The sequence below is a fragment of the Miniopterus schreibersii genome (assembly GCF_964146895.1).
Source record: "Miniopterus schreibersii genome assembly, chromosome: 15".
Taxonomy (NCBI): domain Eukaryota; kingdom Metazoa; phylum Chordata; class Mammalia; order Chiroptera; family Miniopteridae; genus Miniopterus; species Miniopterus schreibersii.
This window is the reverse complement of record NC_138115.1, coordinates 23,259,202-23,277,005: the sequence shown is the minus strand read 5'-3', so window position 1 is coordinate 23,277,005 and position 17,804 is coordinate 23,259,202. Positions and strand designations below refer to the sequence as shown.

General features: G+C 42.2%; 1 protein-coding gene across 6 annotated transcripts in view; it reads right to left on the bottom strand.

The window, feature by feature from the left end:
- IFT122 (intraflagellar transport 122) overlaps window positions 1–17,804 on the bottom strand; it is a 65,729-nt gene that overhangs the window by 39,878 nt on the left and 8,047 nt on the right. For 2 of the 6 annotated variants that reach the window (XM_081160035.1, XM_081160036.1), the window contains exons 2-11: window positions 17,036–17,102; window positions 15,631–15,715; window positions 12,380–12,458; window positions 10,374–10,450; window positions 7,913–7,979; window positions 6,794–6,940; window positions 5,648–5,824; window positions 3,631–3,706; window positions 680–871; window positions 381–519 (exon numbers count right to left, since the gene is read on the bottom strand). In XM_081160035.1, the coding sequence (XP_081016161.1) occupies window positions 381–519; window positions 680–871; window positions 3,631–3,706; window positions 5,648–5,824; window positions 6,794–6,940; window positions 7,913–7,979; window positions 10,374–10,450; window positions 12,380–12,458; window positions 15,631–15,715; window positions 17,036–17,102 (1,106 nt within the window). Of the gene's footprint in view, window positions 1–380; window positions 520–679; window positions 872–3,630; window positions 3,707–5,647; window positions 5,825–6,793; window positions 6,941–7,912; window positions 7,980–10,373; window positions 10,451–12,379; window positions 12,459–15,630; window positions 15,716–17,035; window positions 17,103–17,804 lie in introns of those variants that run through there. The other 4 variants (XM_081160037.1, XM_081160038.1, XM_081160039.1 and 1 more) reach the window with 3 other exon arrangements.

Genomic DNA, 17,804 nt, shown 5'->3' with positions numbered 1-17,804 from the left:
AAAGTACCCAGAAGTGCCTCTGACCAAGAGGATACAGGTCCACAAAGACTCATGCATATCAACCACCCTGGTTCTGACTTGTTATACATTATCCTCCCTTAGTTAGGTAGTCCATGTTCCTCTGGAATTATTTGCAAAATTTTGTGAATCTGTGTGTGGGGTTTTTTGAGAGAGGGTTTCTTGCTTTCATTCGATTCTCAAAAATATCTACATCCTCCCCTCACCAACCCTCCCAAGAAAGCAAGATCCGGTGGTCTAACGCGTTTCCAAAAGACCAAGGAGAAACATTTCCTACCATTTCACTTGCTCTGTCAGCGGCCCTCTCAACCTAACCCTCTTCCCAGTGTCTGGAGGGCAGAGGGGCTCTACCTGCCTTTTACCTTTCTGCTCAGTGATCAGGTGCTGCACAATGACATCAGTCATGCTATCCCTGTACGCATACCGATCCTTGTAGAGCCCATGGACAGTGCTGAAAATAAGCTGGTAGAAGGAAATGGTGCCATCCTGGCAGCCTACCACCTGCAGGGAAAGAGAGTTGTCAATTCCTAGCTCTCTGTGGAGAAAGAGTCTACTCTCCCCTTTGTCAGAAACAAATACCAGTGACTTGACTGGATAACCATGCCTAATGTTCAGTGCCTACTCAGGCAATGGCACAAAAAAATAAACTTCCTCTTCTTACCACATAGTTGGAATCGGGTTTCACTTTACACGTCCACACCCAGGAGTTCTGCTCCCCAACAGTCCCAAGCCGCACTCCATCCTTGGTGAAAAGAGATACTTGCTTGTCTGACCCCCCCAGCAAAATGTACTCCCCTTTAGTAAAATAGCTGATGCAGCAGGGGTCAAAGTTCAGTGACCGATCCTTCCCAATCTGAGAAAAGAAGGGAAAACCACTTCTGAATCCATAATAATTACAATACAATTAAGGGCTTTTCTTACCGACTTTAATGGGGGGAGGTGGAAGACAGTGGAGAGCTGGCCAGCCTTATTTCCAGTGATTCCATCATGAACACAGGCCAGCCTCCTTTAGAGCACCCTACTCCTCCCCTCCATACAGCTGAATCCTTGACCACTAGAGCCAGCAGCATCTCCCCCAGTCCCACCTAACCATTCCAGGAGTGTGTGTCTTTTGCTCCTTAGCCAATGTGAACCCAGGGATAGTCTTTCTCCCATAGGCCCTCCTTCACACGTAGTACTTGCTGGGTTCAATTGTTCCCCTCAGCTGCTTCTTTCTTTCTCTTTCTCTCTTTCTCTCTTTCTCTCTTTCTTTCTCTCTCCCTCCCTCCCTCCCTCCCTCCTTCCCTCCCTCCCTTCTTCCTGTCTTGTCTTTCCTGTCTGTCTGTCTGTCTCTGTCTTTCTGTTTGTCTCTCTCTGTCTGTCTCTCTGTCTCTCTCTGTCTGTCTTTCTCTCTCTCTTTCTTAGTATTTCACAAAGCTTAATTTATTTAATTTTAAAACTGTCCTTGCCAGGCTGGTGTGGCTCAGTAGTTAAGTGTCGACCCATGAACCAGGAGGTCACAGTTCGATTCCAGTCAGGGCACGTGCCAGACTGTGAGCTCGATCCCAGGTAGGGGGCATACAGGAGGCAGCCGATCCATGATTCTCTCTCACCATTGATATTTCTATCCTTCTCCCTTCCTCTCTCTGAAATCAATAAAAACATATATATTTTTAAAAATTATTCTAATATGGATTCTACCACCAGTCTGCCTGGGTTCCAAAACAGGCTTGGCCACTAACTAAACTGTGTTGCTTTGAGCAGTTACTGAACCTCTCTGTGCCTCAATTTTCATACATGTGAAGTGGTGATAATAGTATCTACCTCACAAAGTTGTTTTAAGGAATAAAAGAATTAGCCTTGTAAAGAGTTTATATAATGCCTTGAAACTCAATAAATGTTAACTATTATTATTATTATTAAGCCAGATCCCTTTAAATATCACAAACACTTAAAATGCCAAAAATACACAAATTATGCCTAAGCCAAACACAAAAGCACAGGTTTGATTTACTTCATCATCCCATATTTAATTCTAAATCTTCTCAGAGTTAAAAGATACTTACACCCTAAGAAAACAATTTTACTGTCCCAAACAAGTTGGGGGTTACTTTCTCAGCAGACTGAGGTTGCTTATCAGTCAAAACCTCTGGGCCACAACATGAACTGTGGGGCTGCATACATGCAAGATATTTCCCATAACCCAGACTACCATGTTGAGCTCTTTTTTATTGTCACTATAGCAACAAGACCCCATTCCCTCCTAATATAGTGTGGTTACTTGTTCCAGGGAACTTCTAATACCCTCCCTCAGTGCCTGGTACACAGTCGATGTGCCAATAAATATTTGTTAAGGGATGATGGACATACATTAAGTATGCCAGATAATTAAAATGATGGTTCTGAGAAAACAGCCACAGGAAACTGGGAAAATTCTTTATTATCCAGAATCTTTATCTTTACTTGACTTCAAAAGAAATGACCAATGGTAAGGAGAGGCAGAAGAAATGGCTCCAAAGCTAGGCAATGCATATCTGAAACCCCTACTTCTAGCATGATATGTTTTGAGAAAAAAGGATGCTGTTAAACAAAAGGCTCCATTGAAACGACTGCATTTCTCATTTGCTTGGCTGTGGTAGTAAGCCATCTCTACTACCTTCGCTATAATCCTCAGTGTCTCCTACCACCAGGCTCTATTTTAATACACCCTCCACAGAAACAAAGAATTCTTCTGAAACAGCAATCTGACCAAGTCGCTCCCTACCTAAATCTATGGCTCCTGAATACTCACAGTATATGATATTCAAATTCCTTATTCACACTACAATCTTGTCCCCATCTTCCTTTCTAGTGCCATCTTCTCTTCACAAATCTTGGATCCAGTCACCCTGAACAACTTACTGTTCCCTGAGTTATCTATTTTCATTCCTCCCTGCCTTTGCAGATGCTATTTTCTCTGACTGAAACACCATTCCCAGTGATCTCTGCCTAGCAAACTCCGCTTATCCTGCTCAAAGTCACCTCTACAAATGCCCCATCTCCACCAAGCAGTGATGTCACCCTCTTTTGTGTCCCAATAGCTAGCTATCTGTACAGTTCTCTATCATGCTATGTATCACACTGCACTGGGACTGTTGGCTGTGGAGTATGTCTCCACCAGCCTGTGAACTCTGGCAGAGCAGAGGCATTAACTGACATAGCTCAGCATCAGCGGCTCCTAACACAGGTGAAGGGCTGGCCTAAATGGCACTTATAAATGCGGGCAGGATGAATAAAGCAAATATAGAAAGGCAGGCTTTACAGTCAGGCCAATCTGGGTTTCAATTCCAGGTACCACCATTTACTAGCAGTGTGGAGCTTTAGGCATAATACTTATTTCACTGCTCTGAGTCTTGTCTACTCATTTCTAAAAAAGTTGATAATCAAAGTACCTACTTCACAGGGTTTTATTAGAATTAAATGAGATAAAGGATGCACAGCACAGAGCCCAGTGCCTGATATCACAGCAAATGCTCAATAAATAAAAGCAAACAATAAATTATAATTATTAATAATACAGTCTCAGAAAGTAAAAAACTATTAACAGGCATGTTGTACCTGTATCTCCCACTGGGTTTGTACAGAGCTACATACCTGTTTTCCACTCAGTTGGTAGAAGGAAAGTTTCTGCCCCCAATCAGCTACAGCCAGGATGTCATTATGTTCCTCTCTAATCAACAGAAGACAAAAGAGGTTATGTGAGGCCACGGTCTGCTGATGAGTTAGCCTTAAGTGTTTAATAAACAACAGGAAAAAGAAAGCCCTGGCCAGCCTGTCATATTGCCAAATGTTGTACAGCAGTACTGAGGCCAAAAGTTGTAACGTGGGTCAACCCATCAATCAGTCTAACAGGATGAGGCAAGGCTTGGTTCAGCCCTCCTGGGATCTGTTATTTCACTAAATGCCCTACCATGAGCTTGTGGTGCTGGGACACTGCCACAGTGAAGAAGCTAAACCCATCATTTCAAAGCTTCCTGTGGAGCAACACTAAGAAAGGGCAACGCTGCAGATTCAAGAGTGCTTTATTCTTATGTACTATAAAATATAGGAAGATGGAGGAGAAACGTCTTTCACAGTGGAAAGGCATAGATTGTCTGACTTTTTTAATAGACAGAGGAAACCTTGCTTGCTCTTCTTGAAGAGAGAAAATTAATACCTAAACTAGGTTCTCTTACAATTGGGGTGAAATAGTTTCTAACTGGATCTAATAAAAAAAAAAAAAAAAAAAAGAGTAATGGGCTCTTTAAAGATCAACAACTGTCTTTGAAATGGAGTCTCTATCAAGACAAGTGCCTTGGGACTAGGGCTATAGGACCAACACACAGGAGAAACCTCCTCAGCTGAGGCTGGGGATCAGGCTACTTGGGAATCTAGTTTGAGAGAGAGATGTTCCCTGCCCTTGAGGCCTGGTCTTAACCCACCTAATGTTGCTTCCTCTTTGTTTATTAAGTCCAGCTTTTCTGAGCCTAAGCCCCTGTGGTCACCTAGCAGCACCATTAGATATGCAGGCCTGAAATGGTACAACCTTTTCTGCAAAACCCAGCCAAGAGTGGCAAAGTGGCAAATACCACAGGCACTAATTCACAACTAAGGGGGGAAAAGACAAAGACCAAGGGCAATATTAACAGGAAAGGACCTACAGGTAAACTTTGTATGACTGGCACTGAAGTCCAAACACAGTCTAGGAGCCCAGCTTGCAGTGAGCCCTCTTGGGCATGCCATATATGCTTCTGAGTTGGGTGCAAGCCCCAAGAATTGGATTGGTGGTTTTCAAACTCTCCCCCCACCCCCAGCAGTGGGTCTCTACCAAAACAAAACTCATGTCAAGCAATAAGGGGTTACTCTGTTTGGAGCACAGATGGGGACCTGAAACCCGCCCCTTCCTCCTTTCCTTATCCCCCAGCTCCCACTTCCGTTTTCCAAAGAACCTCAGGTACCACAGAACACAGTTTGGGAAGTTCCAAGCCAGATCGCTTTTGCCCAATCAGAAAATCCTGGCTATCCCAGCTTTTCTACTCCAGAAAGAAAGAATGCCTGGACAGCCAAGATTTGGGAGGTGAGGACTGTGGGTAAGTTGAGAGCTTCTCTGATATATGCAAGGTAAAGTACAGTGTAGGATGCAAGGTAAGGTACAGTGTAGGAGCAGGGTAAGAAAGATGTCCAGTAATAGAGGGAGTGTTAAATGAATTATGGTACATCCACACAGGGGCATACTATGTAGGCATTCAAAATCATGTTTTCAAAGGACTTCTAATGTTACTAGAAATAGTTCACTCTATGATGTTAAGTGGAAATAAAAAAGTAGGATATGATTTAGTTAATTATATGAATACACTGAGGGGAAACAGTGGTTTCCTCAAAGGATGGAGTTTTACAGAGTTGAACTTTCTCCTTTAGACTTTTTAGTATTTCCCGAAGTTTCTCAAAGGATAATTTTATAATCCACACAGGAGTTTTAAAAGGGTGTGTTTCCCCCTTGTTGGAGGAGATTTCACCACCAACAACCTCAAACCCTCTTAGAAAGGAGCTTAGAGCAGCATCTGCCCCAGGAGGTCTGCTCTGGGGTCTTGTCCCTTCCCAGGAGGGTTCTTGCTCCTCAGGACACACTCACAAGTTGTCGTCCCTGAGACTGTCGTCCTCTTCCTCTGGTTCTTCCTCCTCTGCCTCACTACCCTGACTACTGTACACTGCTGACTTCAGAGTGGAAGGGATTTCCTGAAAATATCTGTTGACAATGACTTCCTCGGCATCCTCGTTCTCTCTGTTCATCCAGAAACTCTCCCACCGGCTGTAGACAGTAATTGGTTGTTCACAATCACAATGCCTAGAACTACACTAAAGCCATAATTTCAAAACCTGTCAAGGAGCCCTTGAACCCTGCCGGAAGAGGACAGCAACCAGGTACACTGGGCATCCTGCTTCTCATGAATTAAAAATGGTACCCTGAAGCCACAAAGTCATCTGTAGCCACAAAATCAAACAGCAGGAACTCTGGGGTAGGCTAATGGCCTTTGAAGGCATTAGACATGCATGGTACAGCTCTGGGCTGGACAAAATTATTCAGGAAGAAGCATAATAATCTGGTGCAGAAAAGGCAGTGGAATTAAACAACCTTCTAAATCAAGTAGGCACCACCTGTAAAGTGACAATTAAGTCCTTTAATTTACCTTCAGAGGGCTCTGTGGGAGACATTGGTGGTTTAATATTATAGGATTATACAAAGAGCATATAAAGATATTAGTCCACATTCAAAGTCACATTGGCATAGAAAGAAAAGTATGTGTAAGGTTTGAGAAAGCAGATGCCAATTGTTTGTGGTACTATAGGACTTGGGGACACTTGTAGACAATTTAAACTTTTTTTGGCAAGGGCAGCAAAAAAGACTCATGAAAAAGCTATTTATTATTGGGTGGGCACATGTTCTGCCCAACTTAGAGGAAAGAGCTGAAAAAGGGAAAAAGACCAAAATAAAGTCACAGTAAAGAGGTGAGCTCTTAATTCATAAGAAAATGGCCCTTCTGTGTCATGTGTGAACGCGCACACAGACACTTTGAGCTGGCCTAGATAGCTCATCTGCTTAGCGAAAGCTCTGGGATTCATTCCAAAACACAAGATGGGCTCTTAAAAAATTCCATTCAAATGGAACAGGTTCCAAAACATATCAGTCAAGTGGGCTAAAAAGCCTTTAAATACATGGAGAGACCTTACGGGAAAAGAAAGAGTGTTTGCCCTAGAAGGAGGGTAGCTGTAAGAGCACCTTGAAGGGTTCCAGCAGATGGACCATATCGGGGAGAGGGAGCCCCCTGGCCGCTCAATCTTCACTTTTTCATCGCCGTTTTTGTTCCGTAGGCTGATGATTCCATTGAACATCCCCAGAGCCAGGTACTGACCATCATTTGTCCAGCTGTTCACACAACCAGCAAAGGGCACAGGGAGAGAGAAAGGAACACAGAAAGTAAAACCAGTGAGGATGATGCCTTGGTTGATAGTCTGATGAGGTAGCAATGGCTAGGCTAATCCTGGTCATAACGTAAAAATTAGAGGACCAGACTTAAAATCCCATTATTTCAGGGATCAACAGACATGTGAAGGCAGGAGCACCTTTTTCTGAGCTCTCATAGCTCTCTGTACAGACCTCCAGGATAGCCCTTAGCTTGTGCCTGTATTGCTGGGTCAGCCTCCCACTCACCATTTCAACACCCTCCCACTTTAAGAGCACATTAAGAACAAAATCTATGTCTTTGTGTATTCCCAGCCTCTAGAACAGGTGCTTAACAGATGTTGAATGAAAGAAAGGCTATACTCAGAAGCCGAAAAGCAAGAATAGCTACCATTTATAGAGTGACTTTTGTATGCCAGGTGCTGTACTGTATGCTTTTAGACTCATTAGTTTGTGGCATTTCACAACAGCCCTATCAAATCAGTATTTTTATCCAGTATTATAAGATGAGGAACCTCAGGCTCCAGCTCCGAGAGATTTTGTAATTTTCCTAAGGTCGCAGAGCCTGTCAGTGATCCATCTGGATTTGAATCCAGGTCTAGCATCAAAGCCTGTGCCTGCTTTCTCCAGTGCACATGCCACCTGGAAAGGACAATTTTGCATATCCAGAGAGCCTCCATTGATGACAGCTGCAGGCTGAGGTTTGTAACTAGATAACTGCATGAAAGCAATTTATAGTTTTCTTTTGCTTGATGATCAAAGGCAGGCACAAGTCCTTCCCACCAAGGAGACCAGAAAAGAAGAAACGAGGAAATACAGGAGCCCAAACCAATGAGCTAACACAGACTTTCTCTACTATGTGAATTACCTGGATTTTGAGTCTGTTTAGAAGAGGACAGAACATAAAGCCGACCTTCAGAGCTGTCCCTAACTCACCTACAGCAGGTGATCTTGCTGCTGGATTTGTTCTTGGAGACAGACTTCTGTTCAGGAGACCATAAGCCTTCAATGCAAAATATTATAAAAAAAGATAGATCAGTTGGAATATTACTCAACAATAATATTCCGTAGGTTAAGTGATACAGATAATTGATACACACACAACTTAGAGGATCTCCGGGTCTTTATGGCTGAGTGAAAAAAGCCAATCCCAGGTCACATACTGTATGATTCTACTTTATAAATTCTTGAAATGACAAAATTATATAGAAATGGAGAACAGATTAACAGTTACTGGGTACCAGATGTTAGGGATAATAGGAGGTGTGGGGGGAGATGATGATAAGGAGTATCTTTGTGGTGATGGTAATCTACACAGGTGATGAAATGACAGGACTATACACACAGATTGCCTCAGACCCAGCTTTCTGGTTTTGATATTATACAATAGTTACATAAGATGTATCCATGGGGAAAACTGGATGAAGAGTACACACAACTTTTTCATTATCTTTGCCACTTACTGTGAATCTATAATTATTTTTAAAAAAAAAAAAAGGTTAATGAATTTCCAGCCAACTTTTCAGGGGTTTTACTCAGAGAAATGGCAACTTCAGTGTAAATAATTGTTACCAGCCCAGCTGGGAGTGGCTCAGCGACTGAGCATCGACCTAGGATCCAGGAGATCACGGTTTGCTTCCCAGTTAGGGTACATGCCCAGGTTGCTGGCTCAATCCCCAGTCGGGGGCGTGCAGGAGGCAGCCGATCAATGACAGCTCTCTCATCACTGATGTTTCTCTCTCTCTCTCCCTTCCTCTCTCTGAAATCAATAAAGATATATTTTAAAAATAATAATAATAATTGTTACCAAAGTATAACTTAGCGTTTAAAGTAATGAATAATGCTTTCTGGGAATCCAATTTTCTCTCCTCACCCACATGACATGATCCTATACAAGCTGTGCCTTGTCCAAGGCACATTGGTCACCTTCAACTTGCTCCCTCCTGCTGCCAGATGCTCTGGCTCAGGGTCCCACAACAGATATAATGTCCAGGCAATATAAGCAAATTCTACCCTTTGCCTGAGTCATAAAGCATAACCAAGAAAGTAAATATAGTTCAAAAATATATTTATATTCAAGATGCAACATCAAATGATTTTTTCACCCTTCCCTGGTCCTGAATACCTACCTCTCCAAACATTTCCACCTGCACACATATCATCTGTGCTCCACTGAGCCTGGCCAGACCCTCTACTGAAAGAAACCCCTCCCTCCTTGGCCTCCAGTGCTTACATGGCCCAAGTCTAAGCCCTGATTTGACCACTACTGGTTGGGTAACCTCCAGTGAACCACTTGCTCTAAGCCCCAATTCTTTTTCATCAGTGGAGTGAGAGTAGGAATAACCTGACCTCAGGAGTTGTCATAGAGCTCAAATAGGAATTCATTTTTAACCCTCAGCACAGTGCCTAGCACATCACAAACATTCAATTAGTACTATTATTACTCACTCTTACATTTTTACAAATTCTACCTCTCCTCCTACTCCCAACCACAAGCTCTTTGAGGTCAGGGATTCTACTTTGTCGTCTTAATCCCCAAAGCAAGCACACTGAACCAGTGCCTCACTTGGAGAAAATGCTGTATTTTATTAATGAATGATAGTCCTTTCCTCTTTTGTTTATACATTCTCTCTTTTGAAACTCAGAACTTTATCAGTGAGATAGAATGGTGGGAACATGTTTATCTAGATAAGGAAAGTCAAACACTAACAGAGATTAAGTCTGATTCCTCAATAGCAGCTGTTCCATTGTACCCACTAACTCTTAGCAAGGAAAACAGAACTGAGTAGCTGAAAGCCAGAAGTGACCTTGAATAGAGATAATCTACAAGCTTCTGCTCACTTTCTCCCTGCCTTGATGGACTTTACACTGATCCCTCCTCTGTGCCAGCACCATGCCAGTGCTGAGGCAGGGTGAATGCCTCAAGGTATTCAACCCCTCAGGGAGGATAGCTACAGCACCACACCAGTAGTAATGGTGAAACACTGCACCAGAAGCATAGTTAAAATGGTGAAGAATTTCACACATACAAAGATGTTGGAGGACACGGAAGTGGGGACAACTGAACTGTCTGTAAGGCAAGGAAGGCTTCCCAGAGGTGGCAACACCAAGTTATGCCTGTGCCCTCCGATCCCTCTTACCATTTTCCTTCCCTGAGGCCTTCTTGCTGTTTCCCAGATTTCTTACCAGACTCAATGTCATCATTCACTCTCCTGGTTTCAACACAACTTAAAGAATAACTATCGTTTTCCCACTCCTGCCCTCCCTCACCCCCCAGCCATTGAAGGGACAGAAATATCATAACTCTCTCAGGACAAAAATCACCACATTTTGGATGGATTTCAGTATTTTTTGCTCATATCTGCAGTTATTCCAGGACAAGACATCAGGAACCTACCAAAGTCACTGGAGGAACAAGATGCAAGTTGGTGAGTAACAGGATTATAGGAGACACACTGGATAGAATCGTTGTGCCTGGGACATAAACAATTATAGATTATTACGCAGCAAACCACAAATGTTTTTGATGGCTACAACTGAAGATTTAAATGATGAACCCACACAGCCTCTCTGACTACACACCACAAGCTCTTATGCAAGTAACTAACAAAAAAAGCACAGGAATTAATTCTTCTTCCCCTGCATTGCCCCTCGCCCCATTTTTATCTCTTAAACGTTACCCACCCATCAGCCTGGCCTAGCTTAAATGCCACCCCCTCAAGGACTAGCATGCTGGAAACCTCCAGTTTGTGAGCTGCTAAGCTAATGATGTAAAGCACTTAGTCTAGTGCCAGCTACATAGGAAATGCTTTATTAATGGCTGTTACTCTGTTTTGTCGAGGCCTGGAAATATAAGATGGAGGTGCAATGAAGATATTACAGGCTAAAATCTGGAAACATGGCAAATCCTTAGACAACAATGAAAAGTGAGTGAGTCATGTACCACACATTGCATCTCAGCCTCAGTTTTATTCCTTTACTTCCAGGTAACAGCTTACTCACAACTTCACTTATTCGTTCATTTATTCATTCAAAAGTTGTTTGGTGATTTGTACACCCATGCTCATAGAAGTATTATTCAAAATAGCCAAGAGGTGGAAGCAACCCAAGTATCCACTTACAACAAATAAGTGGATAAAGAAAATGAGGTCTATACATACACTAGAATATCATTCAGTCTTAAAAAGGAAGAGAATTCTGCCTGGCAGAAGTAGCTCAGTTGGTTGAGTGCTTTCCTGTGCACCGAAAGGTTGCTGGTTCGATTCCCAGTTGGGGCATGTACAGAAGGCAACCAATCGATGTTTCTTTCTCACATCGATGTTCCTCTCTCTTCCTTCCTCTATCTCTCTAAGCATGTCCTCAGGTGAGGATTTAAAAAAAAGGAAGAGAATTTTGACACATGCTACAACATGAATGAACCTTTAGGATATTATGCTAAAAGTAAAATAAGCCAGTCACAAAAGGTTAAATACTGTATGATTCCACTTAGATGAGGACCCTAAAACAGTCCAATTCATAGAGACAGAAAGTAGAATGGTGGATGTCAAGGGCTGGGGAAAGGGAATGGAAGTTGTTTAATGGGTATGGAGTTTTCGTTTTGCAAAATGAAAAGAATTCTAGAGATTGGTTGTACGACAACATGAATAAATTAACACTACTGAACTGTACACTTAAAAATGGTTAAGAGTAAATTTCATCTTATGTGTATTTTACCACAATTAAAAAGAAAAAAAGCATTTGTTGACTACCTACTATGGGCTAGGCATTGTATCAGGGACACTGGGTGAGCAAAAACAGATGCAGTGTCTGCCCTCCTGGAGCTTAAAGGCTGATGGGAAATAGCAATCAATCACCAGATAAATGTAAAACAACAACTGTGAGAAATGTCATCAAGGAACCTGACCAGGTCTAGTGAGGCAGGAAAGGCTTCACAGAACAAACAGCATTTGAGACTGAGAGCTGAAGGGTGAGTAGTACTAACTAGGTAGGGGCACAGGGAAGACTGAGCAGAGCCTCTGTAGAGAGAGAAGCCTGGAGCACACCAACTCCAAGTTTCTGGCTCTTGCCAGTGGGTGGATGCAAGGCCATCTGATCCCTAAGACAGAAGGCCACTGGAAGAGGGCAAGTTGGGGCGGAGTAGAATTTGCGAGGTCAGATTCACTAAACTTAGCTATACAAAAACACTCAGCCCAGTGCTGGCCAAACTAGTAGTGCTCAAGAAATGTCCATTCACTTATTCATTACCCAACCTTCCTATACCACCACAAACCCCATAATTTCACTTCAAGTTCAATTGCAGAGAAAAAAGTTATTCCTTATATCTTTTCTAAGGTGCTTTTGCTACAGTCGCTCAATAAGATAAGAGTCAAACTAATAATACAATACACCTAAATGGTTACTTACGTGTACTTCAGAATGCCTTCCAATTTTGACGTCCAGATAATAACACTTTTGTCAGCTGATCCAGAAGCAAAGCGTTTGCCTAAAGGTATTTGTAAAAAGAAAATTCTCACATTTATTTTAAACCAGCATTTGCCAGAATATTTCTTAGAAAACTGGTTCTTTTAAGGTATTTAACAAGTGTCAGCTGCTTCTCTACTCCTCCTCCTTGTTAGTACTGGGCAGCAGTACTTTGGAGTCAGGAAGTTTGGGTTCAAATCCAAACTGGGTCTATAGCAATGTCCTATGGCTCGCCCTAATACCTACTGGCAGGTACCTAATACCTACTTGGTAGGTACCTAATACCTACTTGGGTCTGTCTGGCACCAAGTAAACAAAGATGTATTGAAAGCCTACTATCTGCTAGGAATCATGTTCCGTGCTAAGAATCTAGTAGTCATTAAAGCACACATAATCCCTACCTTCATAGAGTTTAGTGTAGTGGGAAAAGTAAGCATTAAATTAATCCAATACAAATACAATATAACAAAAGAAGTGGGACCTATGAAAGAGAATAACTTGGGGCACCTAATTTAAATAAGGGAAGATTTCTCTGAGGATGAGATCCTTCAGCTGAGACCTAAAGGTTGAGCAAACCTTAGCCAGGTGCAAAGAGAGGAGAATGCGCTATCCACATAAAAAGAAATGACGACTGTGGCATAGCACATCTGATTACAAGGCAAGAAATTAGTGTTGTCTTGACCACTAGCACTTGCTGCATGAACTTAGCAAGTCATTTGACTTCTCTAGGTCTTTATGTAGGTTTAAAATGAGGAGACTGGGCTAGATCAGACCAAAGCTGTATACAAAAAATTGTGTGTATATATTAAATATGTGTATTTTTCTATAAAGGGGTCTACAGCTTTTATAGGATCCCCAGAGAGGTCTGTCATTCAAAAGAAAATAGCCTGGAGCCTGAATGATCTCCAAGGTTCATTCAAGCACTATAACACTCTAATTCTATGACTTCTCAGCAATGGTCACAAAATGTTATCTTCCATATTACATTCATTTGACACATGAGGAAATTGAGACTCAGAGAGATTCAATAACCACCTCAAACTCATAGAGCTTTTGAGGTTGGAACTTGGAGCCATCTCATTCCAAAGACTGTGTTCTTTCCACTAATCCCATACTGTGGGTAGCACAGATTTATTTTTAACTCTCAGTATCAAATGCATGCACCCATTCTCTGTCCACCACCTCTCCTCTTTCTCATCCCACCTGGTACCCCAACTCCAATAATCTTTCAACCCCACCAGAACCTACTGCCTCTCCACTGTCCCTCACCCCTTGCAGTCCTTTCACCCTTCATTACTCAGCTGACAGTTCAAGGTCAATGTATATAATCACTATTTTGCATACATCTTCAACTCCCTTACCCTCTTACTTTATTTTCAGAGGTGCTTGGAAATCCACCACTCAGTTAAATCCAACTCTCCACCTCCTCCACCCTTGCATCTATGCAGCTCAAAGTGGTGGAGAAAAAGACAATCAAACCAACTGATCTCACTTTCAATTCATGATCACCAGCTTCAAATGAGCCTTTCATGTCACTGGGGATCTCACCATACCTCCTGGGTCCATTTTAAATTTTTTCCTTTCTCCTCAACTCTCTCACACCTCCTTCCCCATCCTCACTCTCAGCTGATGTTGCTTCTTATTTCATGGAAAGAATGGAAGAGAATTTCCATTAGAATCCTATCACCACATGCCCCTACCTGCCAGCACCTGCAGTGACATCCTCTACCTCCCCACCATGCCCCATCTATGCCCTAGATCCCTTCTCCTCTTGCCCACTTGATGACTCTGTTCTGGCAATGCCCTCCCCTCTCTCTTACAGCACCAACTTTTCTCAAATTCAACATGTCCAAAACTGAACTCCTGATCTCCCACTGTAAGTTTCTCTACCTGCAGTCTTCCCCATCTCAGTGGAGGGAAGCTCCATCTTTCCAGTTTCTCAAGTCAAAAACCTTGAAGTCACCCCCGACTCCTTTCTTCACACCCCACTTCTGATCTGTCAGGCAATCCTATCGGCTCCACCTTCAAACTATATCCAGAATATGACCACTTCTCACCACATCCTCTGCTCCCAGAGGTCACCAGTGTTATAAAACTTGCCTGGATAATGCTTCCTCACTCATCTCCCTGCCACAACCCTCTCTCCTTGCAGGCTGTTTCAGCAGCCAGAGGTGTCTTTTAAAAATGCAAGTCAGATCAGACCTCTCCTGCTCAGAACTCTTCAGTGGTTCCCTATTTTCACTGAGCATCAAAGTCAAAGTCCTTAGGACAGCCAACATGATCTGGCCACCCAATGACTATTACCTTTCTACCTTCATCCCCTACTGCTCCCCCTGATTCTCGCTGCCCCAGCCCCTGGAAGGCATGCTCCCATCTGAGAGCCTTTGCAAGGAACTCTCTTCCTCCAGATGCCCACAGTCAGAGTCTCACTGTGTCCACTTTCAAGTCTTTGCTCACCTGTCCTTGACTCAATAAGTCCACCTTCACTATCCTATTCAATACTATAACCAATCCACTACCCCACCCAACACTCTCAATCCCCTTATTCTGATCTTTTTCTTCTTCCCTGACACTTACCTTCCAGATACTGTTTAATTTACTTATTTACTATGTTTATTATATATCATCCCTCACACTCTCTCTTCTTCTTTCTCCTCCCCCATAGATATAAACTCTATAAAGGTAGGGACCTTTGTCTGTTCTGTTTTCTGAAGTATCTCAAGCAGCTAGAACAGTGGCTGGCACACAGATGGCCTTCAATAAGTACTTGTTGAATAGAATGACTGAAATGAAGTCTAAGAGACTTAACTATCTTCTGAACCTGCAAGTTGTACTTTAGCTTACTAAAAAGAATTAAAGCCCTAGCCGGTTTTTTCAGTGGTTAGTGCGTTGGTCTGCACACTGAAGGGTCCCGGGTTTGATTCCAGCCAAGGGCACACACCTTGGTTGCAGGCTCGATCCCCAGCCCCAGTCCGGGAGTGTTCAGGAGGCAACCAAGTGATGTGTCTCACATCAATATTTCTATTTCTATTTCTCTCTCTCTCTCCCCCGCCCACTCTCTCTGAAAAGCAATGAAAAAAATATCCTCAGTTGAGAATTAAAAAAAGGAAAAAAAGAATTAAAGAGTGACTAAGGAGAAAAATGAAAAGCTATGAGGCCATTACAGAGCATGTAAACCCAGAGCAGCCTCTTACCATCCTTCGCATATGCCACACAGTACACAGTATCTTTGTGTCCCTTTAAGGGCTGAAGTAAGGTGCCATCAGAGGTGTCATAAACCTGGCAAAAAGGGGACAAAAGTACACATTATCCACATGGCACTCATTAATTAGAATTCCTACAGGTTGCTGCTGCTATTTTTGTTTTTTTAACAAAACACTTGTCAATATTCTAAATGTGTATCAAGTAAAAACTACACTGAGAAACCAGAAAGAATGTGACTTAATATTGGGAAACCCAAGAAGTAGAGGTCCCGATTCTATGCATTTTATTACCAGAAACTTACCATTAATCCTCAAGAAACAAAAGTTTACTCTGTGGACCTTCTCCACAAACTTCACTCATACTTATGTGAAGTTGGATATATTTCCAAATAAAGCCAGCACACAGAGCCACGTATAACATGATTAAATTTTAGTGCTAGCCCTGCCCCCAATATCAACATCATAGAGGATGTTTCATATTTGCTACCAAGAGTTTGAAAGTCACAGACCTGAACTCTGGGTTTGCAAATCGAAGGGAGTGTCATAAAATTCAGCTGTAATGTGGATTTAGGATATTTTATAGCTGTTTAAGACCTATTAATATGTGATTTAAAAAAAAAAAAAAGTCCGAGAAATCAAGGAAAACCCCTCCAAAAACGATTAGTGTTAGAGAAAATAACCTATGAAAAAACCCAAAAACTGAAAGGATTTGGACTGTTTACCCTGGAGAAAAGAAGTCTACAGAACAATTTAACCATGACTTTAAGATTATGTAGTTACTATAAAAGAATAGAGATCAGTCAGTCTGCATATCTAGAGACAACAGAGCAAGAGGAAGTGGACTTACGCAGAAGGAAGGAGACATCATAGAAAGGTTTTTAGGTCAAACATAAAGAGTTCTCTGAAAATTACTTTTATACACTGGGATAGATTCCAGAGGGAGCTTACATTCTTTGAAAATATGAAAAATAGCACAACATCCATATGGAGTTGTTTAGGTAGGCCAGTACCTAAAAGTCAGGGTCAGACTATCTGGCTTCTCATTAAGGGAGCCCCTTCAATGCTGTAGCTTGAATTTTTCAGGGGGAACAAAATATGAGCTGACACCAGCCCAGTTTCAAAGGCATTTTGATTAATTGGTTTCAACCTTTCATGGGTGTCTCAAAGTAAAAAGGGAAAGATTAATGACTCCAAAGGAGTTATTGTTCACAGGTTCCTATGTGATAGACAGTTTACTTACCTATTTTAAATAGCACATTTCCTTCCCTATTAAAAAGTAATGACTGGTTTTTCCGTCCTTGCTTTTTTTAATCTCAAAAAAAGGGGGGGTGTCAAATTTCAGTGTACTTACAAGAGGGAAAGGAAAAAAAAAACGGAAATTCATACAAAATCCTACCAGTAATCTGTTTCCTGCAGCCAAAATCAGTTGGGTTCCATCAGGCTTAAATGCGAGGTCATATATACTAAACAGAAGAAAAGACAAGACAAAAGGACAATTAGGAACCAAAATGATGAGGTCTGCTACTCGCCAGAAAAGCAAACTTTACTTCCATTATAAAACACTACTTGCGGATAAGGGAGAAAAATAATGGCTAAGAATTGCATTTGGTTGCAAATTCCACTCAACCACCATACCTTGGTAGCCCCACTGGGCAGCTAGCTCTATGTCCCAGTTTCCACTTGTCTAGAAGCCAGGCACCAGATAGGATTCAAATGGTCAACAGTCAAGGGCACTAATTCTCCTAATAATACCATAAAGGCTAGACAACCTGAGAGAATATGTGAAGGCTAGTAAATCCACATGTCTCTGAAAAATTGGTCCTTTATTAAAATATCATAACTGCCCTGGCCAGTGTGGCTCAGCCGGTTGGGGGGTCGTCCCATGCACTGAAAGGTAGCTGGTTCAATTCCCAGTCAGGGCTCATGCCTGGGTGGCAGGCCCAATCCCCAGTAGGGGGCATGTAGGAGGCAGCCAATGGATGTTCTATTCTCACATCCATGTTTCTCTCTTTCTCTCTTTTCCTTTCTCTCTCTCCCTTTCTCTCTCTCTAAAAATCAATTTTCAAAAAATCATATCTATTTCTAATTAATCAGATACTTATTGAATGACTCTGAAGTGCTAGGCACTAACAGATGCAAGATGCATAAATCATAATCCCTCTCTG